The sequence below is a fragment of the Phaeoacremonium minimum genome (assembly GCF_000392275.1).
Source record: "Phaeoacremonium minimum UCRPA7 unplaced genomic scaffold PA7_03_scaffold_27, whole genome shotgun sequence".
Taxonomy (NCBI): Eukaryota; Fungi; Ascomycota; class Sordariomycetes; order Togniniales; family Togniniaceae; genus Phaeoacremonium; species Phaeoacremonium minimum.
In genome coordinates, this window is record NW_006920934.1 from 1 (window position 1) to 24,392 (window position 24,392).

General features: G+C 51.2%; 6 protein-coding genes across 6 annotated transcripts; 3 read left to right on the forward strand and 3 right to left on the reverse strand.

Moving 5' to 3' along the window:
- Nucleotides 1-1,147: 1,147 nt before the first annotated feature.
- Nucleotides 1,148-3,185, forward strand: UCRPA7_326 (putative mfs multidrug transporter protein; the record flags this gene model as incomplete). The annotated part of the gene is made up of 5 exons (XM_007912923.1): nt 1,148-1,420; nt 1,491-1,591; nt 1,644-2,626; nt 2,691-2,705; nt 2,830-3,185. 5 exons carry the CDS (start codon nt 1,148-1,150, stop codon nt 3,183-3,185), a joined length of 1,728 nt encoding a protein of 575 aa, XP_007911114.1.
- Nucleotides 3,186-4,033: 848 nt separating this feature from the next.
- Nucleotides 4,034-4,819, reverse strand: UCRPA7_327 (putative 6-phosphogluconolactonase protein; the record flags this gene model as incomplete). The annotated part of the gene is made up of 1 exon (XM_007912924.1): nt 4,034-4,819. The coding sequence occupies one exon, from the start codon at nt 4,817-4,819 to the stop codon at nt 4,034-4,036; it is 786 nt and encodes a 261-aa protein (XP_007911115.1).
- A 2,615-nt stretch (nt 4,820-7,434) lies between these two features.
- On the forward strand, nt 7,435-8,725 carry UCRPA7_328 (putative 4-nitrophenylphosphatase protein; the record flags this gene model as incomplete). The annotated part of the gene is made up of 2 exons (XM_007912925.1): nt 7,435-7,450; nt 7,962-8,725. The coding sequence occupies 2 exons, from the start codon at nt 7,435-7,437 to the stop codon at nt 8,723-8,725; spliced, it is 780 nt and encodes a 259-aa protein (XP_007911116.1).
- A 2,163-nt stretch (nt 8,726-10,888) lies between these two features.
- On the forward strand, nt 10,889-12,658 carry UCRPA7_329 (putative wd tetratricopeptide repeat domain-containing protein; the record flags this gene model as incomplete). The annotated part of the gene is made up of 1 exon (XM_007912926.1): nt 10,889-12,658. One exon carries the CDS (start codon nt 10,889-10,891, stop codon nt 12,656-12,658), a length of 1,770 nt encoding a protein of 589 aa, XP_007911117.1.
- Nucleotides 12,659-13,312: 654 nt separating this feature from the next.
- On the reverse strand, nt 13,313-16,700 carry UCRPA7_330 (putative wd repeat domain-containing protein; the record flags this gene model as incomplete). The annotated part of the gene is made up of 8 exons (XM_007912927.1): nt 13,313-13,326; nt 13,533-14,774; nt 14,829-14,921; nt 14,972-15,538; nt 15,589-15,891; nt 15,964-16,192; nt 16,462-16,601; nt 16,649-16,700. 8 exons carry the CDS (start codon nt 16,698-16,700, stop codon nt 13,313-13,315), a joined length of 2,640 nt encoding a protein of 879 aa, XP_007911118.1.
- A 5,433-nt stretch (nt 16,701-22,133) lies between these two features.
- UCRPA7_331 (putative hexokinase-1 protein) lies at nt 22,134-22,654 on the reverse strand (the record flags this gene model as incomplete). Its single annotated transcript, XM_007912928.1, has 2 exons — nt 22,134-22,284; nt 22,341-22,654. The coding sequence occupies 2 exons, from the start codon at nt 22,652-22,654 to the stop codon at nt 22,134-22,136; spliced, it is 465 nt and encodes a 154-aa protein (XP_007911119.1).
- Between the last annotated feature and the right edge of the window lie 1,738 nt (nt 22,655-24,392).

The window sequence follows — 24,392 nt, forward strand, 5'->3', positions numbered from 1 at the left end:
TGGGGGTGGCTCAACCGATGCAATGTATTATTGCCTTGCATTTGCACGAGATGGAATGTGTGGGCACGGGCACGGGCGCAAGGATAAATGGAAGGCTTGCGGGCGCAATGTCAGGTACCTCTCTGCCTTTAGTAATGAATCAATGTCGGGGACCAAGGACACGAATATATCCAAATGCAACGGCGAATCTGGACCTGCGTCAAGCCGTGCTGATCCCGTATGCCGTATGCTGCACAACAGGAAATAGATTAACTTGGAAGCGATCACGAACCTTCTGCCGCAGTTGGGCGAGCAACAACACCCCTGCCCACTCGTGGGAGGCTGCGGGATCGCGGCATAGTGGCTGTTAGTGGCTTTTTGAGTGCTGTGGAGATTAGGGGGTGAATCGCGAAACCGCGGGCGTGGGTGTGGCTTCCGTTGAGACATGCGCGGTGTTCATTTTCGAACTTCTTGGCATAACCGCCAACTATTCATCAGAGGTGATGATTCTTGGTGTTCTGAAGTGTCCTGCTGTGTTTTCTCTTTACAATTCACACAAGTCCTGATGAATCGCGCTTCCGGCTTCGAAGCTTGGCTCGTCTGCTAGTCCTCTGCCACTGTGCATGTGCTCCTGTCAATGTTGCTTCAAGTGGCAGTTGGGACGGCAGACAGAGATAAGGTGCTGACACTGCTAGAGCATTCTCCAGCTTATGAATCTCCAAGTATTCGAAAAGGCACTTCACTTCACGCCTCTTCAACTGACACTGCAATTGGCAAGTGTTGCTTTGCAAGCAGTTGATTCCTATCAACAGACAACCGGGAGATCGGCGTTTGAAGTCAACCTAGTGTAGGTGGCAGGCACTTGTGCCTTATCTCTGCACAATGGAACTCGATGTAGTCAAGTCCCCGCAGAATGATGCACAGCGATGTCCACCTCCTCCTTATTCGGAGATAGTGTGCAATGGTAACATGGGAGCGCACTGCTGATGAGCTGCCATGCTTTAGCTGCCGCCTAAAATCCACTTTCCAATTGTGTATTTTACATCTCTCTCTGTTCCTGAGCATCATTTGATACCTGGAGCCGCTTATCGTGAGTTCAGCCTACGTTCACAGAGTTGTGGAGGTTGCCGCTCTTGCGACTCTCGTTACGTCAATCATCGTTCAGAGAATGAGAGACGAAGAAGCCCATGTCTCCGATGCTTCCGGAGCCACCGAGACAAGTCCTCTAATAGGTGCCGAGGTGCCCGAAGCCAACAATGGCAAAGCCGTGAAGTCAAATGGCACTTTTGCCGACTCCGCAAGCTCTAGCACGGCGGGGGATGTAGCCGACGACGCCGAGAATGGCGGTGCCGCCCCGGGCTCCGGAGATGAAGTCATCCGGGAGGGATTGCCGGAGATGGCTGCCAAGATGCATTTACTGATGCCCGCCCTCGGGATTGGTGTGAGCTCCTACTCGACCTATGTTGCTGCTTGTTTCTCAGCCCGGTGTACTAATCCCCTGTGGACGTTAGCTGTTCCTATGTGCGCTCGATCAGTTGCTAGCTGTGGCCACATATGCGAAGATTGGAAGTGACCTGAAAGCATTGAACAGCACAAGCTGGATTGCTACCGCGTGAGTAGAAAGTCATATCGACGAGGTGTATCGTCTCTGATACGTTATGTAGATACTTTTCGGCATTGACATGCTGCCAACCGTTATATGGAAAGTTGAGCGATATCTTCGGACGGAAAGAGTGCCTGCTCTTTGCCTACGCCGTATTCGCCTTGGGGTCTTTCGGCTGCGGACTGGCCCAGAACATAGTGCAACTGATCATTGCACGCGGTGTTGCAGGCATTGGTGGAGGTGGAATGAATGCTGTTGTGAGCATCTTACTGACCGACATAGTGCCGCTACGGGATCGTGGCATATGGCAAGGCTACCTGAACATCATATTCGCCGCCGGTACAGCAACCGGAGCCCCTCTTGGTGGTCTTTTGGCGGAGTCGGTTGGATGGCGGTGGTCGTTCCTCGGTCAAGTTCCCTTCGTCGTTGTCGCCTTCATCGCAGTGTACCTTGTCCTCGATCTCCCCAAGAAAGACACCTCCCACTGGCGCGAGAAGCTGGCCAAAGTCGACTTTCTTGGTGCCTTGTTTTTGGTGGCTGCTGTTCTATGCCTTCTTGTTGGGCTCGATAATGGCAGCAACGAAGGGTGGCGACACTACTTTACCGTCGCCCCGTTGGCAGTGACTCCTGTGTTCGTCTTTCTCTTCGTGTTGGTCGAGATGCGTGTGGCTTCGCACCCATTCGCCCCGGGGCACATTATATTTGAACGCTCGCTGTTCGCCTGCTTCCTCTGCAACTTCTTCGGTATAGCTGGGCAAATGCCAGTCTTGTTCTTTCTGCCGCTCGTGTACCAGGCCGTCGATGGGCTATCGGCCGTGCAGGCGGGCCTGCTACTCATTCCCGGTTCGGTCGCGGGTGTCAGTGCATCTCTGGGCGGCGGGTTTGTAATCCGACATACCGGACGGTATTACTGGATCACAGTGGCTTCATTTGGGCTGCTGCTCTTCAGCGTCGTGCCTCTGTTGTTATTCTCAGGGCTTGTTGTAAACTCGAAGCTTGGAAGTACTGTTGCCCTTGCACTGGTTGCAACAGGATCAGGAGCTGGTGAGTGTGGCCCTTGAGATGCCTGGCAGCTTATTTGCAGAAGCATTATCTAACGTTCATCCAGGTATCACCACCACACGTAAGTTACTTGAGTGCAAGGTCTTCCCAAGAAATATGCTTCAGCGGGGTTTGAGCAGACAAGCGTCATCTCTTGATTACTGCTTATTTGTTGCGCAGTAAAGAGCTAACTTGGAACTCTACAGTCATCGGCCTCATCTCCAACGCCGCGAAAGAAGATGCAGCCATAGTCATCGCATGCTCATACCTCTTCCGCGCCCTCGGCTCCTCCATCGGCATCAGCGTCACCTCGGCCGTGCTGCAGCAGGTCCTGCGCACGCAGCTGGCTGCCCGCCTCGGCGACGGCGACGCCGCCCTCGCAATCGAGGAGCGCGTCCGCGAGAGCCTCGACTACATTAAACAGCTGGAGCCGCACATTGCAGACATCGTGCGCTCGTGCTACCAGACCGCCACCCTCACGGTGTTTGCATCGTGTGCGATCCCGTTGACTCTGGCGTTTGTGTTGGCTTTCTTTATCAGGGAGAAGAGGGTTGGCAAATAGATAAATACATGGCTTTTGAGAATGGAAGTATGAGAGAGTACATTAAGTAGCACACAGCTGGCAAATTAGATGCATGGCAATAGATTGATATAGAACAATATGCAGCTCTTAAATGGGACTATGCGCATCATTTGTACAATAGTTAGATAGCAAGGGGTTCTCTAAATATACCAGGAATACAATGCTGTAGGCAGATAGGTGAAGTCAGGTTGAATAACACTTCACCTTCGTGTGGCAAAACTCGAGCATTGTACACCAGAGAAGCAGGCAGGCACATCTTCGGACTTTGAACTCTATGATCAATGTTCTATGTTATCCCTAACCCGCTTTTAAGATGCAGTGGCTGTTGACTGCAGATTTGGTCTATGAAACAGGGGCTGTAATCTTTTCCTGAGAAAAGCTATCTATCTACTTCCATGGTTGGTGGCTGTAGAGAGAGTCCGATAAACTGTCGGAAGCAAAGAGCCATCTCATAGATCTCATCATGAATCTTCTTGTCTCGTGAAGTAATTTGGTGGATATCAAAAGCTCAAAAAGGTTTCCCGGGTGGGAAAAAAAGGAGAAATAGTGAAAATAGAAGAGAAGTACGTCAGCGAATGCAACCTGCCCCTGAGTCATCCCCGCTCTCTACCCCCCCAAGGTCATGCCAACTGCCTATGACCGTTCTAGAATTTCCAGTATGCAGGATATCAGATTTAGTTGGAATCAGATCGTCAATGTTCCTTCGACCTGGTCCGTCAACCGTCTGGTGAAGAGAGGCTCTGGCATCGACGTCTCGCAGCCGCGGTACCAGGCGTTCCTTCATCCTTGATTTCAAAAGCCGCTGCCCACGATGCCTTCCTCCTGCCCTACAGATTGAAGCCTCGCTTCGGGTAGCTGACGCCCTGTACGGCAGGCTCATCCACAAACCAGCTGCACCGGTCACCTGTCGCCTCGTTAACCAGTGCACACGGCAGCCCGTTGCCCTCTTCGAAGATCTGCTTCATGATGTCCTTCTTTCCACCGCCCGTTGCGACAAAGGCAACACGCACGGCGTGGGTGACTACGGGTAGGGTAAGGGTGATACGTTTCGGGGGTGGCTTTGGGCTGTCCTCGATTGGCGCAACCCAGGCGTTTGTCTCTCGCAGAAGCTCGTGGCCGGGGAACAGTGAGCATGTATGGCCATCAGGGCCACATCCCAATAGCAGCAGGTCGAAGATGGGAAGCCGGACGCTGTCGCGGCTGGCGAAGGAGTTGACGAGGACCTGCTCGTACTGGTCCGCTAGCTCCTGCGTGTCGTTGAGAACCTCCGTGTTGATTGTGTGTACCGTCGGCGTTCCGGCCTCGGCAGGGATTTTGTCTAGCAGCTCCTTCTTCAGCAGGCCGTAGTTTGAGTCCTCATGGTCGAGGGGTACGGCACGCTCGTCGGCGAAGAATATCTCCCACTTGTCCCACTTGACCTCGTCGTTCGGACCGCTTGAGGGTGCTAGCAGCGCCTGCGCCAAGGTTTTGGGTAGTGAGCCGCCGGAGACGGCGATCTTGAACGCGTTGTGTCGAGTGATGCCTGCCTCCTGGGACTGGATCACATATGCGCGCAGGGCTGGCGCGAGCGCCTCGGTGGTGGGGAAGGGATAGAGGTTCGACTGGTGGCCCATTGTGACTGAGACCGGGAGGAGAGAAGATGAGAAAGGTCTGAAGAAGAACTGCGGTCAGATCGTAGCCAAAGAAGAAAGCGGCACACGAAAGCTAAAAAAGACGAGTAAGTACGGAAAAGATAGAGAGTCTTACTAAGGAGTACTCCAAGATTGGAGATCGTGGTGGAGGAAGAGGAGGGGTGGTTAGGGTGGGAAATTGCTGAGCTTTCCCGTGGGAGGACAAGGTAGGTACGTAGGTGGGGTGCTGTACCTTAGGTTAGGTAGGTGGTGCGTGGTGCGTGGATTTTAATCGATAACGGCGGAATCACTCCAATCTCAAGCATAGGAAAAAAAAAAAAAAGCTGGCTTGTCTTCTGATCCTGGAAGCGACCACCCAAACATGCAATGCACCGAGATTGATGAATGTTTGTGAGACGTCTCCTGTGTCTCTCGTTATTCCCGCTGCAGGTCTGCAAGGCTCGCCGTCCCGGATGCGTATGCCGTCTGCTTCTTGGCGTAGCGCTGGGTTTACAGCCAGGATGGTGGCATTGACCACCTGGGCAGCAGAGTAAGGAAGGTATACAGCGGCTTATCAGGGTCAACAACAGAGCCTACGCTGCGTTCGGGTCGGCAATATATGTAACCAGGCTCCTGATGAACTTGTCCTTTTGATGGTGAGGCGAATTTGAGGAGAAGAAACAACACAAAGGTAGAAGGAGAACGGATCATCAGCGGCGAATGAAGTCGAGTTGGAGTCAGTCGGTGCCTGCCTGTGGTTGATATCACTCACACACTCACTCACATTTGATAGTCAGTGCAGAAGAGGGACAGATGCAGGTCGGTGGTGGGCGAGGAGGGGGAGCTTTGAGTGGACGGTGAGGCGGTGCTACTGTTTTATTTCTGTATTTGTGTCTTGGATCTGCCCATCATCCATCCCTGCCCCGTTTCGCCATCTTGGCTTGTGTGGCTTTGCGCCCCTCTTCCGCTTCTCTTTCACATGGCCGATGCCCTCGCCTTTTCTTAGTTGCTTCATTTCCATGTGGGCCATACGGGTAGAAAGAGATGCTAGTCTAGTAGCCTCTTCCTCCTGCTGTGCTACTGTTTCAATGGAGCTGAGCTCTCCAGCCGAAGCCAGCTCGACTGATGGAGGAGTGACGTCGTGAAGAAATGGTGAGGTATACTCTACATGACTCTCAGAGGCTAAAGCGGGACGAACCCGGCAGCGCGGTCCACACTGGCGATAACGCCACAAGGCTCATCAAGTTCCAACAGGAGCTACTTTCCGGGATTGAGATTGAGGAAAACAAGGCACTGCGTCTATCTCTTGAAATCACATAGGCTTCTTGCCGATCTCTTTTCCCAAGTCGTGATATAATTCAAGAATAGGACACGCTTACTCGGACGAAGACCCCAGCTAAGATACAAATATATAGGACGGTACACTCGCAACGGCCAGGGGAACGCTCTGCCGGCCCTTGGTGGGGTGTGATGTATGTCATATCTCACACTGCATCGACTCCTGACATGCATTTTACTCAGCAGACAGGCTGATAGAGGCCTGTCGCTCGGGACGAGGGCCACGTTAGGCAGACCCTTCACCTCTAGTGGAGTTGATGAGGGCGGTGACTGGTGAGCAGATACACATTCTGTATGAGGGGGGTGTCAAGCCCTACCTCACCTTCAAGTGTCTGGTTTCCCAAAGAGACTTGTCATGTTCTGGAACCAGCATCGAAGAGCAATTGCTGATGTAGAAATCGTACGACAATGCTCTTACCGGTCTTCTCTTCCGTCCCTACATGTAATCGCTCACCGCATTCTGGCGATTGCCTGGGCGCCATCTGCCCGGGAAGAAAGCAGAGCGGTGGATGCAGGCGAACTTTGACCAGCCCCCACCAGCCAGTCGTTAACAAGCACTCTTCAATCAGGCCCAACCGGCCCTAACATGTCGTAGACAAGAAGTTTTTATTATCTAGGAGCCCTTCTATCTCATGATTTTCATTCGAGCTAGATACATGGATCAAGCGATAGGGCGACGCTGCACTAAGACTTTGATCCTGGCGCGGATCGGGGCATCCTGATGTAAATTACTGGAGAGGATCACCCAAGCTCACAAGGTTCGGTATCTATTACGCGACAAATTGCCAACACCAGATGAACTCTAAAGATAAGGCTCTACAGTAGCTGCCGACTCAGTTCGTGCTGTTCCTAGCCTAGCACGACAAAAAGCCAAGCTTCATGCTTTTTGCACCAGCAGCCATCGTCGCTCTCGCTCGTACAGCAATCGCCATTCGTGGTGGGGCAGCGAACCTGGGTATGTCGTCATCGAGGGGCAGGCCGTTCGTTCAGCTTGTATGAAGAGCTCGATGGTATCGTATTTACCATTCATTGAGACGACTTACCGTGCCTGTCTTCAGTTCCGACCAGGTGTTTCTGGATAGCAGTTGCTGCAGACCATATTGTATTTCCTGTAGAGCCGGGAGGAAGATCATCGCATACTTAATGGCTGAGGTATCTCCCATCACTTCAAACGACGGCAGCATGGACCAATGATTATCTGCTTGTTCCCTTCAACTCACCTACAATTCGATTCACGGCAGGGCAGGTAAGGCCAATCATGCCTGTTGCGCAAGTCTTAAATGTGGGTAATTCTTGGTACTTCAAAACACCAGGCCTATCTGATTAGTCTAGTGACTAAGGAGGGCGAGCCTCTCAGAGCTCAAATGCTTTCTCGAGCACCTACACTCCTAACCTCACCGTGTTCACGTGTCGTGCTCTCGCTTTCGGGGTCTACCTCCCATCTCCTATACAGTGTCGAATATGGCCCCTACTCAATCATCCAAATGTCTCACGGGAGACGCTTCTGCTATCGAAGACTTTCTAAACAGCTTTGACGTGCGTCATTTTCCCCTCTTGTAATTGCCGGTTGCTTACCATCGTCCTAGACATTCTTAATAGACTGCGATGGTATGGCTCTGGAAAATCAAGGCAAATACCGGGATATTATCCATTAATCATGCACTTCTTCAGGTGTTCTGTGGTCTGGCGAGCATCTGTTCCCGAGGGTGGTAGAGACCATTGAGTTGCTGAGAAGTAAAGGTCCGAAACTCCACACGACAAGACATAAGAAATCCTAGGATCTTTGCTCATTCATTCATACATACAGGAAAGAAGACTGTATTTGTCACAAACAATTCAACCAAGTCGAGGTCACAGTATCTCAAAAAGTTGTCGTCCAAGAACATACCGAGCACGGTAGATGATATTTTTGGATCGGCTTACTCGTCAGCTATCTACATCAACCGCATCCTGAAGCAGCCTGCGCCGAAGAACAAAGTCTTCGTCATAGGCGAGGCCGGCATAGAAGAAGAGCTCCGCTCGGAAGGCGTGCCCTTCATCGGCGGCACCGACCCCTCACTCCGTAGGGACATCACGGACGACGACTTCACCGGCCTGTCCAACGGCTCGCTGCTGGACCCGGACGTCGGCGTAGTCCTCGCCGGCCTGGACTTCCACATCAATTACCTCAAGCTCGCGACGGCGTACCAGTACCTGTCGCGGGGCGCCGTCTTCCTGGCCACGAACCTCGACAGCACGCTGCCCATGAACCACGCCTTCTTCCCCGGCGCGGGCTCCATCTCCATCCCGCTGGTGAACATGACCAAGCAGACGCCGCTCGCGATGGGCAAGCCCAGCCAGGCGATGATGGACGCCGTCGAGGCGTTTGCGAAGCTGGACAGGGCGCGCACGTGCATGATCGGCGACCGCCTGGACACGGACATCCAGTTCGGCATCGACGGCAAGCTGGGAGGCACTCTTGCGGTGCTTACGGGCGTGAGCAAGAAGGAGGACTGGGAGAAGGAGGATGCGCAGACTGTGCCGAAGTACTACGTGACCAAGCTGGGCGACCTGCTGGGTCCTGAAGAGTAGGGTGCAACATGTTTCAAAGGCCGGTTCAAATAATATAGGCTTGCGGAACGTGGATATAAAACACCTGCAAGAGCACAAAGGTATGATCCAGAGTACGAGGCTGCCTGCATACCGACCCCTGAGTCAATTGGACTGGATCAGGCTGGGTTAGAGGACCGCTGGAACAAGTTCAGCCGCCATCATCGGAATAGAAACATTGGAGGCATAGAATAGATTACACAAAGAAGAAGCCATTTTGGCGTTGAGACCATGTGGCATTTGGAGACATGCCGCATGCAATTGCAAACATGACAGCCCGCTCAGTCTTCTCACATGGTCATCGTCAAAAAGCAAAATTCCTAGAAACCATGTTGCCATTTTAGTGCGATTTGCCAAGCGAGAGGCTCTGATATCGGACCACAGAATGAAACCCATTCCAGTCCCGTCAAGCGCTGTCTTACCACCATGCACTGTACGAAGATCAGTCGTCTTGCTGGTTCGATCTTCTTTTGGGAGTCGTTGCGCTTCAAGTGGCCTCTAAGCAGCTGTTAAATGATGCTATCCTTATAACTAGTGGCTGAGGGAGCGTTAACAACCATGGCTGCACTGAGGGGGCACACCTGAGGGGCACACCTGAGGGGCTCCTGAGTGGGAAGACAAGAACCCTGTCTCGTTAGGGGTCTCGAAGGGTCTTTTTGCCAATCCTCAGGGGTCCGGGTTCCAAGGGTCTGCTGCGGGGCATCTCTGTGCGCCCTGTTAGGATGCGTGGCGCAAGTCGCACCCGGTGCGTTTTCTCCGCTGATACGCTGGAGGTTACGGCCCCTCAATCCATGGATGCTCTCTGTACTGTCCTCACTCCGTCATCCTGACGGTACTACAGCAATGGTCTGATATAATCCCGCGTGTGGTGAAAATGCATGAATAGAGAGAGACACCGCTACTTCTCCCTGTCAAACTTGAACACGGGGAGCGAGCGACCTGACCAACCTGTGCTCCCTTGACAGCCGTGTATACCTACCTAGACACCAGAGAGCAGAGTACCCTCTGCCGTACCACTTCCCGAAATCCCATGGGATGGGTAGGCATTGGCATAGCCATAGGCCATAGCCATAGGCCGAGGGAACAGAGAATTCTCGTTCGTCAGACTAGCAGAACTAAAGACGGGAGATGCTCGTCCCGGGGCCGGTTTGGTACGACTGATTTTCGTTCTTGAGCGTTTTCTTTGGGGCAGCGGGCCCTAGATGTAGTTTGATGGTCGCCCCCAGCGTTCTGATACGGCTGTCGACTTCCTAGCGCGCACGCCGGACAAAACGACGGATGTACTCACATCCAAAGATTAGGAAAGGTAAAGAGTCCAGTAACGATCGCCTCAATAAAGTACCCAGGTGGGTACCATAGTTGGGTACAAAGGCCGGTACAGTAGACAGGAGAGGATGGCTGGACTAGCTGAAGTTCGGCATGTTGAGGAGGCTGCAAATGTACAGCACCTGTACCTGGGGGTAGGGACCCTTGCGAAGGAGTCTACTGTAGGAGTCTGCCCACTGCAGCAAGCACGCACATCTGTAGCGTGCTCTTCTGCGGCTACCGCCCTCGTGACTGTGGCAGACAGACGCAGATCGGGAAATATTCAGTGGAAATCAGTGTGCTGTATGTATGTGATCGCCATGCTCTTGCCCTTTTCCACGTGCTTCGCCATGTCGAGGTCATTCTTGCGCATGTTAGATTTTTGCCTCTGAAAGAGAAGATCGGGTCCTCTCTTTTGCCCTTCTCTGCTGTGCTCTTACCCGTCAAGTAAGGTTGGCGCCGCGGGTCGTGCCTGCCTCTCCACTGGCGCCGTCAAGCCTTGGGGTCCTCTTTTTTTTTAAGCCCCAGGAAATGTCGAGGATGAGAGAAAAAAATAAATAAAAAAATAAATAAAAAGGGCAGTAGCTAATACATAAGGCAGAAACACACACTCACTCAGATTCCTACTGACTGACCTAACAAATCATTAGCATAATAGGGCAGGGCTGGATAAGGTGCTATTGCTGGCCTGCACTTAAGCCTTAAGCCAGACGGCGACGCAACGGCGCACCTCGCTGGCTTTTCTAGACCGGCCCATTTCACTGCGCGCAATGATCTCCCTCGCCTCCCTGCTCTCCCACCACTCACGCCGCGCACGTTGTCCAGGTCTTCCCCCCCGCGATGGACGGTCTCGGCCACGGCCAGGCCCAACATCACAATAGCAATACCACCAGCAGCAATGGCACTGCTCTAACGACCTCCTCCGACACAAACTCAAACTCCTGGCTCGACCCGCTGCTCGAGAACCGCGAGCAGCTAACCGACGCGCTTGCGGACGCCCCGTACGATCTTATTCTCTATTTGCAACGGGCCGCCGTCTACTCCGAGCTGGGCTATCCGGACCTCGCTGCCGGCGATGCCTACCGCGCTCTCCTACTCACCGACGAGGTAAGAGATGAGAGCTTCGAGTATCATCAGCAAGCCGTAGAGAGCCTCCAGCACTACACGGTGGACCCTCCCCCGGCCATCCTGCGTTCTGGCCCTCTTCGCCATGGCTCTCCTGAGTCAAACATTGTTGATGGTGCCGCTGGCCTGGCTGAGCCCCATCTGCAACTGGCTGCTATAGCGTCCGTCCGGTGCTACCAGATCTTGTCTCTCAGCCTGCTGCTTTGCGGCTGCCTGAAGAGCGCGTATGGCTTCTGCGAACGTGGGTTAGCCGCTTCGTCAAGCAATCAAGACCTTCTAGAGACGAGAGGCTATATCCAGACCGTTGCCCGCCGAAGACTACGAATCCGTGACGAGGATGACGTCGATATCAACGAGCTACCGGACCAGGGTGTCGTCCGCCGGGAGGTGTACCCATGGAACGACCACGAGCCGGACCGCTTCTCCGAGGCTTCGCTATCATTTCTTAACAACGAGCTAGCGAATATCGCCCCAAAATGTATCGTTCAGGTATCCCAACTCCCTGTACTGCTCGACGGCGCAGACCATGAGACGGACGGCTACGAGATCATCCCCACCTGTGATCAGCTAGGTGTCTTCGCCAAAGAGGATATCGGACCCGGCGAGACGGTTCTGCAGGAGTACTCGCTGTTGACCGCCAACAACCGGCTCAAGGATACCATCTGCGATGCTTGTGGTACCAATCTACCGCCGCTAGGGGAGGACTCAGTGGCAGTCAGCTGCCCGGAGGGCTGTGACACCGTTTTCTGCGATGAATTTTGCTTCGGCAAGGCGCAGGAGCTCTATCACCCGGCAGTATGTGAAAAGGATGTTGACTCAATCGCCAAAGATCCAGATGCCCGCGATTCGGACCAGTCGCTGTACCTGCTGTTGCTGGCGCGACTGCTGGCTATGTCGTTGCATCAAGAGCGTCACCCACTCGAGGTTAAGGAGATCAAATATATATGGGGCGACTTCGTCCCGACACGGGTCAATACTATTGACCTAAGCCTCAATGCAGGGCCTCCACCCGAGTGGACACTGCCCTTCTCGTTCCATTACAACATCGAAGCGCCGCTGCATATCCTCGAGAAGATGGATATCGACATCTACGCCACCTTGGCGGAGCACGATCTCTGGGTTCTCAATACGTGCTATGCCAAGTTCCGTGGTACAGCGTCCGCCCGCAAGAGCACTCGGGACGGACGTCCGGATGTTGCCGCCGTGCATCCATTTTGGTGTCTCGCCAACCACGACTGTAATCCCAATGTGACATGGGAATGGGGTGGCCGGATGAAGCTGTGGGCAAGGGAGACGAGAGTTGTAGGCAATGCGCCCGGTGGTATTAGGGCCGGAGAGGAGATCCTCAACCACTACTGTGACGTGGATCTGCCTGTCCAACAGAGGAGGGAATGGGCCAAAGGCAGTCTTGGCGGCTGGTGCATGTGCAAACGATGTAGAGACGAGTCAGCGCAGGCCTCAAATGGGGATGGGATGGCATCCTAGGGCATCAATGATGACGGGACAAAGTGATCGGTAGTCATTGGCAGAGCCCCCAATGCTCCAATAAGTTCACAACAGGTATGGCCTTGCTGTCCAGGAGTATTCGGTTATTAGACACGGGGTGGGTGGACCAGCATACATACACGCATACACCGGGGTTATGGGACGAACAGGACACATGCATATCCCTCCGGCGGTTTATTGTTTTTGATTTTAATCTTTCCTCTCCCCCTTTCAATCGAAGGGGGTTGAGGCGGTCTGCAGCATTTTCGAGCGGCTCATATATTCACGTATGTGGGCTTAGGAGTTTACCAAGGCGATCAGGGGGGGCTGATACACGCAATATGGATGATCGTTTTGTTTTGCTGGAGACGCAGAAGCAGGATGAAAGACTTTCGTTCTCACTCAATGTAAAAATTTACGAAACAGTATAGACAGATATCCAGCCAAAAAGCAATTGTCCTTCTTTTTGAACTGCTGGAATCTTCCAAGAAAATGAAGCCCCGAAAGATTTGTGTTGCTTTTGAGTGATTGAATCTGAAAGGCCAAAACCTAGCGATCGGGTTCTGTTAGGATGATCGGAAGCCATCGCGGGCTAGTCAGTTTTTCCAGTTCCCTGCCCGCCTCATTATTTCTTGAAATTCCGAGGCGGTTAGCTTACACGAAGGGATCTACAGGTTCAGAAATCAAGTTACGCGAAACAAGCCCCTGTAGCTATCGTGGCTAAAGGGTCCCTTCAATAGCTTCGGGTATTGTAAAAAGTTCTCTTGACAAATATGCTAAATGGACAGAATTGGCATAAGTCGTTTTCAACGACGTCAACCCATGCCTCCTCAATGGTAGCTCAACTCCGGATTCGCCCTAAAATTACATTTACAGCGACATTCTGGCACCGGACACTCCACATGGCGGGCGAACCACTGCCTCGCGTGGTCGAGATGCAGAACGTGCTCGCACTTGAGACAGAAGGTCGGGAACTTGGCTGCTAGCCGCACCTCTAGGTCGCTGGACGCCTCGGGCTTGTCTGAGCGCGCAATGCCCACGACCTCGAGACAGACGACGCATCGCGGGAGGTGGCGCTTGCAATTGGGGCAAGATATGCCGCCCATGTTCGCCCCCTTGTCCGTCAGGGGGTTCGAAGTAAAAGGCCCTGAGATACCAGCGGCCGAGTTAGAACCCCCTGTCCCTGACCGCAGAGTAGTCTCCGCATCACAGTAGACGCAGCGGAGAGCGATTTGTCTGAACGGAGGCTTGATGACCGGTCGGCCATTGGCGTCAGGTTTGCTTTTCTTCGTGCTCTCGACCTCGAACTTTGTCCGCTGGAAGAAAGCTTTGTGACGCTGTAGGTACGCTCTGTATGCGTTGCGCCAGGCCGTGCAGCGGTGGTCGTCGATGAAGCGCGGAGCGCAAATCGACATGATGAGGATGGCGCTTTGTATGTCGTGGAATTTCTCCACGTACTTAGCGAGTATGTCCACCATCTGGTCTGTGATACCTGTGAGGACAATGCCTTCTATATCACCTGTCTTGACGGCTTCTGAGACTTCGGCCTTCAACCAACGTGTGAGCTGGTCATCATCTAGATTCCTGATCGCAACGAACGCCCTGTCGCGAAGAGGTAGGGATGTCTGGTTGGCGATGGTTGCCCAGTCACCTGTTGCGATGAGAGAGGATATAGCCCTCAAGTACGGATCCGTCTTCGAAGCCACCGTCTCGTCAAAGTCCAATTGCTCTGCGGCATATTCGCGGTCTCCCCTGCCAATAAGCTGCAGGGCAAGAGAGACGAAAAGAAGCTCAGGGTACGCTGTGCTCGCCCGCTTAAGTATGCGCACGGCGGCCTTGGAGTCTCCTCTAAACAGCGCGTATGCTGTTGCTCTGGTATGCCAGGTTGAAGGCTTCTTGGCAACGTCACTGTCGGCAAGATTCTCAGCGTCCCAGTCTCGTGGTCTGCCCCACCCGCAGATGTCCAGGCATAACTCTCGATGATGAGGTTTCTTAGTATCCACCCCATCAAACTTTGAGATACCACGCTTTTTATTTATAGCGTTGATACAACGCTCCCAGACAGAAACATCAGGGGTGATCGTGCCATCACGCAGTCTTGTGCTTGGCTTCTTACCTATATGAGGTTAGCATAAGTCTTGATCAACCTGAAATGCCATGGTGGACGAACCTAAATCATCCATCCATATAGTATAAACACCCATGTAGCTTAGATCTAAGGGATGAGAGAACATCCCCTCATCAAGGATAGCCTCCTCAGCGCCTATTCCATTTATTAGTATGCCAAACTATGAAGAACAGATTGCAGCTTACCGCCTATCCAGTCCCACACATCCCGCAACCAAAGATCATCAGCCACAATGCGGCGATTCATCTCGTAGTTAAAGAGGTACTTCTCTTTTGCGCGAAGAAGCATCACATGGTCAAGAACCATTTGAGCAGCCTTGGGGAAGCCTTTGGTATCCATTGTAGTCTTGAGAACGTTCTCATGCAGTTCGCGATGCGACGGTGGACCAAGAGACAATGTATCCACTCCTTTCACTAATTCCTTTGCTGTAGCCTTTTCGGACACTCCCTGCATGTCGCCTTTTTCGACTGACGTTTCCTTAGCATAGTCTCTGAGGCTTTTTAATTTGTCTGCGATGGTAGTTGCTTCGAAAAAGGATTTCGGCAGTGGTTGCTCGCTCGCTTCCCTGTCGACGAGTAGATCCTCTTCCGGGACCTGAGAATGTAGAGCATTGTGAATAAGGGGGCCAATGTCGGCTTTTCCAGGCCCGAAGACCGGAATATCAGTCAGAGCATCTTCCATGAAGAGTGGACCCAGAGTTTCAGCAATCTGTGACTGCTCAAAGTCCATGATGCTGTGATATCGACTTCCCTCTAAACGTCTGTCAGTACACGAATCGACTTTAGATTAGGACCAACCATACCTGCTAAGCCGCGATAGGGTGCCTGCCATGGAGTGAGTTTGTACGGATATGTTCTTGTGAACGAAGGTATTTCAAGAATATCGAAAGCTCCGCTTGCACGTAAGACGATCAACCTTGGCCGCAGCGCAGGTGATCCCATATTCAGCCAGTCGAAGGATACAATTCGGTCATTTTTACGGTTTGAATCAGCATAGAAGTTGTCCATCTCATGGGACTTCCTGACTTGCAATAGCTCAGGGCTATCAACAGTTTCCAAGTCAGGAGGGGTGAATTCTGTTTGAGTAGACAAGATCTTCAGCTGCCCTGTCCGAGAGAGAATTGCAAGCATGCCCCTATGGTCTCGGCAGTATCTGAGGACTCTAATGAATGAGTTACGGTCGCTCAAAGCCTGTGGATCAGATTCAGTCTCCATCACTCGATCGAGTCTGAGCGCACCTCCCCAAGGGAGATCATCTGCATCTAGCGCATCCAGGTACGATGGGGAGGCCACAGGCCGCTGGGTAGCACGCCGGTCCCACACCATGACGCCTGGCTGATCCAGAGCGGATGACGCGAAGTAGTTCTGGTCTGCGTAATCAATAGCGAGGTTGTTGTTGCATTTTGTCTGAAAATTGATCACCCCAGGGCTATCATCTATTGCGGCATGTTAGTGGAGGATATTGCGTATCAGCATGAGTGAAATTCACCTCGGAGATCGTGGATTCGAAGTCCCTGGGCTTTGATACCGACTACTAGCGTCTGGGGATTGTCTTCGAAGAACTTGACACTTGATATGGACATACTGGCTTCCAATCGTCGTGTCGGTTCTGTGAAGGGCTCCACGCCGGATGAAAATCCCGGCGTCGATGAGTCAATACGGGACAAACGGCTCACGTCCCATATGTGAAGGCACTGATCGCTTCTCACGCGGTCAAGACCAACAGCTAGAAGTCCAGCTGTGTTGAATGCAACGGCTTGACATGTTCGTGACATCTTTAGGCCTAGCTCCATGTAGGCATTGGAGTTGTCGTCGACTCTTAGGAGGTTGACAATGCCTGTTGACGTCCCCACGGCCACTAACCCTGGTACCGATGGTGACCAGTCGTATGTCGTGAGAGGCGGAACGTCGTCATGTTTGGCGATCTTTCTGTACTCAAATCTTCCGCGTTGTGCACGCCCAGTGGGCTCATAGAGCTGTACTACGCGATGTTGCAGGTTGATGTGCAAGAAAGAATCGAGGGACGTGTTAGGGGACCATTTGACAAGACCTGGTTCCGGGCGATCCATTTCGGCTCTTCAGTCCTCCAAACGATTATGTATTGCCCAGAACTGCAGATAGAAGAAGGATGTACGACCAGCTCCAAAGTTGAGAGCTCTCAACACCTTGTGACAAGCTCCCTAAGATGACCAGGTAGAATTGAGGTAGGGGAAGGTCATCAGCTCTTCAAATTAGTGACAATGCTAGGATCGGCTCAATCATTGTGTTTGTGTCGATGAGAGGCGCAGAATACCACTTTCTGGTTGAGGGTCCATCGGTGAGATGAGGTTTGTGACTTATACAGAGTGGCACAAGCTCTGAGGTTCGCGAATGCAGGTGTTGGGATGCTTAGCTGCACTCGACCTATCCACAGACAGGGAAGGAAACATAGGTGGACGGGAAGGTCTGTGCAGGTGGCCCCGCGGTAGGGGCCACCTCTGATTGGGCCATTCCGCTACTAGGATGACCCGCCGATAAAAGCGATAAGGAAACCTCGAATAGAGCGAATCGCCAAAAAAAATATGTTCTCGCACCTGCAAACCATCTGCTTACGCCCAAGAGGAAACACCATTGCATCCTCTCGCATCACGAACCTTCCCTACACCTCGCCATGGGCTCAAAACGACCCTACTCCTCTGTAGATTCTACAGGGAGCGAAGGCCGTTTCTCGCAACACAAAAAACGAAAAAGCACCAAGACATACGAGGTCAAAGACAATAGCATCAATTCGGCGAAAAAGCGCGCCCGCACAATTGAGCGACGTCTGAAGAAGGGTGATGACTTGCCGGCGGATGTTCAGCAGAAATTAGAGCGTGAGCTCGCCGCTTTGCAGCGGAGAGTCGAAGAGGTTCAAGGCAGGAAGCTGAGGCAGAAGATGATCAGCAAGTATCATATGGTCAGATTTTTTGGTAAGTTCACTTGCCGAGGGCTATGTCCACTTGGAACCGGAAACGATCTGACAAAGGGTCCCTTGTTAGAGAAGAAAAAAGCGCAGAGGCTACAGAAACAACTACGAAAGAGATTGGAAACTGCGAGTCTGGAGGAGATGCCCGAAATCAAGAGGAATCTTCACATATGCGAAGTCGACATCAACTACACAGTATACTTTCCGTACCTCGAGCCTTATATAAGTCTCTATCCACGCGCGAATGCGAAGTCGGAAACCGCAGAAGATGAAAAGAGTACAGCAGCATCCAGCTTGCAGGCGGAGCGTCCACCATTATGGAAAGTGGTCGAAGAAGCGATGAAAGAGGGAAAACCGGCCCTAGAAAGGCTGAGAGATAGACAGCCCAGAGAGAACTCCGTCACTAAAGCCTCTGTTGAACCAGCCACTGACAATGGCTCTGCGAAAGCGAAGCGAGAAAAATCGACGAAGCGGGATGGCCCGGTCAAAACTCGCAACGATCGGAAATGGCATGACTTTGAACGGGGTGGCAGAGGACATACTCAAAAAGATGAGGCAAATGAAAGTGAGGGCAGCAATGGCGACGGCGGCGGGTTCTTCGAGGAAATGTGATTGGTTTGATGCGCCTCCACGCCTACGCTGTGGGAAGATAACTCCATTGATACCCCTATATATGTGCGAATTATGCAGTTCGCTAGCAACTGGCCTGCTGTGATCAGCATGCGTGATCTGCGCATTGCTAAACAGTTTGAGAGTTGCCGGCCCAGATCATCTACATCGAGTGCAAGTGATGCTCTAAAAGTTACAAAGCATAGGCGGCGGTGATTATTACCTAGGCTAACAACTGGGGACCGAAATAACAGCCCTCCTAGTAGGAATGCTAATAAGGTTTTTGTTTGTTATTGATGTTTATTACCAATTGACTACCATGGTATTCCAATTGGAAGACAGGACCATCATTTTGTCAAGCAACTTGGCTCATAACCAAAGGATACAGTGCTAGAGACTTTCTGGTAAGCCTAATATAGCGCTGGTCAATGATAGCAACTTGGGTTTACTCACTAATTTGTTAGTGTCAGATCAGAAGATAACCCAAAACAAACTGCACACCTCCGCGTTGCACGACGCAATCTAGCACTTGAGGATCCTCGATCAGTCACTGAGATCATGATAAACAGCCTCTTCAGATAGTGAAGAACGCATATATCAGCCAACTCAAGGTATCTACGCGATCTCGCAATGACAGATGGCACCAGGGCACTAGATGAACTCAGATGCGCAAGTGATGATCAACTTGTATTTGGTCCGACAACTTCACTCTCCCCTGTGTACGATGTTTCAGAGTGCCAGGTAGTCATCTCAGTAAACGCATACTTGCAAGGTCTGTTTGTGCTATCCTATGAGATAGCCGAAGACGGGGGACGATTCGAGAATGTTCTCACATGTTACCGACGCAATCGCTTCCAGGTTGCTGGGGACGTGTCCCTGAGCTCCTGGCCTACATCTTTGTCCTGTACGGCTTCGGATCGGGAGACGATTACACAATTGACGGTGCAACTAACTGCTGTTGAGTCGCGAGACTGGAAGAAGGTCGCGATACTGTCCGCACCTAGCAGAGATCCAGCAGCTTCTGCATCTTCAGATGGGCCTCCCGACGAGGAGCTGACAGTTGCGAAATCGAGCACTTCCAACGAGCAAGAACGCTTCAAGATCCCAATCTCTTGGGATCGACTGCAGTTCCGCTCTGCCACTGCGAACAATGGCCGCAAGCGACGTGAAATTCGGCAACAATTCAGGGTTGATGTTTCAGTATTCGCAAAAAAGGTTGACGGATCCCAAGTATGTATCGCAATGGCATCATCTTCCTTTCTGAGTGTACGAGGACGTACTCCCGGAAATTTCCAATCCAGAAACGACCAACCGCTATACTCGTCAAGTCTGGTACCGCCGTTCGTCTCACAGCACGATGAGTTGGGGCACAAAGGTGCTCAAGATCAATTTCCAGGTGATGCAACGCTGACGCATCCACCGGCGGTGTCCTTTTCCGAAGCTACGACAGAGGGCAGCTGCAGCCAAAGCCAAGTAATCTACTCACCGACTATGTGGGATTGGATAGATATCAGTGCCGTCACGATGGACAATTTCGACCCGGACATCTTCGAGCAGAGCGAGATCTTGCGCGGAATGGCGGCGCCAGACCATTTCGCCCCTGCGCAGCCCCTGAACCTAGAGACCGGACAGGACGGAATACTGAGCTGGCCAGACGTGAATGCAAATTTATTGGAAACGTCCGGAAACCCAGCCCTTGGCTTTGGAGATTTCACAGGACGCAACAGGTCGCCACCACCTGTGTATACTTCATCCCAGCAATCTGTACGAGAGGCTTCTCAGGAACCTATCCATGTGACAAACAGCCCAGAAAGGATCTATCGAAACGAGCCAACTTCAGACCCAGCGGTATTTAGGCAAGAAACGGTGGCCCTTGAAGTCACTCCTAGTACCGTAACAGATTCAAGTAGTGGGCCCTCCGCCCTCCACAGAAGAGGACGATACACATATGTTCCAATTGGACTTGATGGATGGCTACCTCCTGTCGAACCAGTCTATTGGCCACATCCATGGAGCCACACACACAAATCGCCTACATAGAACAAATCACAATTAGGCGCAAAATCACCACAAGCCACGCAAAGCACAAAACGGTACCACTCAGTTCTGGTTTAACAAAGGTTCATTGTAGAGCTAGAGCTAGTTGGCTCTTTTTCAGAGGAATCTAATTTCTGGCATGTGTTTGTATCATAGATATGTGCCATACTCATGGCAAACAAGTGGTGCTGGATATGCTCCTCCACCAGGGTAATAGATGTTTAATTCTTCAAGAATCACAGTACTTAATGACAAGGATTCTGATATTTATTCATGTCTCGAAGACTTCTGTTCATTACCAAAGATCCGTTAGCTTCTAGAAAGGTAGTAATCCTACTTTAAAGCGTTTTTGATAAAGTCGAACTAATGTCTATTACCCTGGCGGAGGAGTATATAGCAATACTTTAATCCCCGGAGATGGCATCATCGTGTTGTGTATTTAGTTTTTTACTAACGCCCAAACCAAACCAGTCTCCAATCGATGTTCTCCAACTCCACCGCCCTACTGCTTGACGCATGTGATTCGGATGCTTGAATCTACGTGGTTTGAGATATGTCCAATACAAGTTTTTGCTCCGAGAAGCGCAAAAATTCAGTCCCTCGCTGCTCCTGTTGTGTACTTCAAAGACTACCTTGTTGGATTTGTCTGAATTCGACGTGGTGAATTGAACTGGAATCGCTTCTGACTCTTGCGGCCTATGTCTCATGTCTTTTGACAGCTCATCGGAAGTCGTTCTTGGCGTGGTGGCGGTTGTCATTGTTGGGATACTTATATCGTGAGAAGAGCGAGCCATTAATGCGGCGACCGCAACTCCAGTCAAGCTAGACTCCTGAGCCACTGCAAGTTTAAGGTTTGGAATAGCCAACCCTGTTGAAACGCTTGCCTTGAGTTGTAGATTATCAAGGTATGTTTGGCATTGCTGCTGGAAACCAGGATACTTTTCGATCACCGACCCGAGGCATGACACCGTGATATAAGGGCTGGGTGTCTTGTCGTGAGGGATCTCTATATTCCTGCGACACTGATCGTTATGCGTAGAATCGTGGAGCATTTGCATCGAGTGCACAGCAACCGATAAGAACGCTGCCGCACGTGTCATTACTGCCTTACATACCTTGCGAAGGTAGCCAAAGTCTTCGTTGGACATATCTGAGGTCAGTTCGAAGGAAGCAGAGAGCCGAGACTTGATGTTATCCTGCATCGTCAAACTATCTCTACATCCGTGAGAAAGGATTAGTATATATCAAAGATATAGAAGATGATCAGTCAAGGCACTCACATCATCAGCAAAGCAGCATTCTCTAGACGCCAAGTAAATGGGTCGCTGATATGCGATGGTAAAATCCCATCAAAGTATGCTACCTTCTGGATTGCGTCGACAACAACCTGCCGGATTATCTCAGCGATGAAAAATCCGCCGACAAATTGTTCCAGACCTAGCAAATCAGGATCAGGGAGCATTGCGGAGATAGCGCGATCCCAATCAGTTTTGGGAAATACTTTCTGACCGGTCACGCAGAGCTCGGCATCTACAAGAACGTGCTGTGCTGATCTTGTCCAATCCGTCGACCGTTTGTCATACTTCAGCGGAGATAACGAACAAGTAGGAAGTCTAAGAGCACCATTGAAGCCAGTTCCTGCCACCACAGACAGTTCTGTAGAAGGCTCGGTATAAGACATCGCGAGAAGCACGCTCACGCTGTCGTTTAATATTGCTTCGAGGCGGATCGGAAGCTCCTGGAATATTTTAGTCCCTGTCATGAGAAACGAAGTTGCATTCTTGCCAGACGCACCAGCCTCTCAAAAGCTGCAGACAAGCATGCGTTGATACTCTTGCCCTTGAGGTCCAGGCCTACTCTAAAACCCTTCCCCATATCCTTGAGCTCGCCGTCATTGAGCATCTTCTGGCTTTTGTTAAGTCAATAAAAATATAGCTTTACTATAGCGTGGAAACGGGTACTGACTCTAGTGGGAATGACCATACCAAGCCAAGGGGGATGCTTGATAACTCACCATCAATTGTCATCCCTTGGTTCTCGAAGAAAGTTTTAACGTTCTGCGCGATCCAGTCGAAAAACCTATCTGCATACAGCTCTTTGACGCATTGCTCGATTAACCACTGCTGTTTCCGTTCCACTTTCAAACGATCTGCGACACTGTTGGCGGTTGGGTTGAGCTTGATCAATGCCACGCGCATCGTTGAACCACCGATGTCGAGGGCAATGACACTGCCCTCTTCCTTGCCAGATGGTGCGCGGTCAATAAAGGATGGTAACATCGATAGTGATTCTGTGTCACTCAGATTCGCTTTTAGTGACTGAGCAAGTTCGCATGATTGAATATAGAGCGTCTCGATATTGAGCCCATGCTGGAAACTGGACTCAACATTGTCGAAGAAAGCTTTCTTGTCATTGAACTCTGCTACAGCGGGCCGCTGCTGGCCTGGCAATGTCATTATTGGACCAAAGGTATTCGTCTCGCAGTCAGGGACTTAGAAGACCGGTTGTCCATCAAGCATCTCAAGTAACGAAATTGGTTCCACGTGATGTAGCATATCAAGCTCGAGCAGAGAGTCTAGAACTAGGATGAAACCTGTCTGATGCATGTGGGCCTAGGGAAAACGCCTCAGAGCTTAGATACTTGAAAAGTGGAATTTGACACTGTTAGACGCGAGCCATTCCGCCAACTACGCGGTAGGTTCGGAGATATTTCATGTGTTACCACGAACAATGACTGGGTGTGGATGCTACATAGTGTGACGATTTAGTTAGCATTTAAATCTGATGTTCATAGCTAGCGCAGGGGATTTACTTAGCACTGGCAAGAAATAACAGCTCATCTATCAGCAAAAGTACACAAATACGAAAAAAGAGCGTGGGTGGCTCACATCTCTCCACATGTGCAACGTTGCCATATTCTCCACTCCAATACTTCACCTGACCCCAAATCCACTTCATGCATGCATGATGCGCTAGCACATCATTCCAAGGTTGCAATGCTTGTTTGCAGACTAGGTAATTAGTCAACACCAGGTTTCTGAGAAGCTTTTTGAGTTATCGCGCTCGAATATGACCGGTCTTATGTTCCGGTTGTGACAAGGCTGGTACTGGGGTTATCCAATTTTGTCAAGTGATTAACGCGGCTCGTTAGCTCTCCAAAAATGAATTGTGCTTAACGTATTTCTGAATGTCATTGAGTCCTAAGACATCCAGCAGTCTGCTGCATTTGGTCCTTGAAAATGGACTCTCGATCAAATACGCCGGTATTGGTCCGGTTCACGAATTGTACGCTCGCCTTTGATGGTGAATCGATAACGAGAGACCTATATATATGCGGAACAAGCGGGAAAATACTCGAAGAGCCAAGTGCTGAGCAAGTCACGACAACAATCGACTTAGGAGGACGTGTATTATCACCGGGATTGATCGATGTGCAACTCAATGGCGCAATTGGCGTCAATTTTTCAGACGTTCCTGCTACCGATGAAGGGATGGAAGGCTATATTACAGGCCTGCGAAATACGTTTGTTGGCCTCATAAAAACCGGAGTGACCAGCTTCCTGCCAACTTTGGTAACAGCAAAATCAGACGACTTCAAGCGCGTAAGATGTTGGACCTTCCATCAAGGCAATAAACTGATTCCAACAGGCACTTCCGCATGTAGCACCCAACGGGCATTTACGAGATGCATCCTTGGGCGCTGAGTCTCTAGGTGTTCATTGCGAGGGACCGTTCATTAGTTCAGGAAAAATAGGAGCGCACCCTGCGCCTCTACTTCAAACACCAAATGACGGAATCAAGACAATTGAAGATTTCTATGGCCTAGACAATCTCACAGAACTCCGAGACGGAGAAGGGGAGTGTCAAAACCCCCGTCCAGCTATCATAAAAAAAATAACCGTGGCGCCCGAATTGCCAGGAATGTACAACACGATCCGAGATCTGGCCCAGAGATATGGAATTATATGTTCTCTTGGGCATTCAAGTGCAACCTATGAGCAAGGTCTTGAGGGTGTC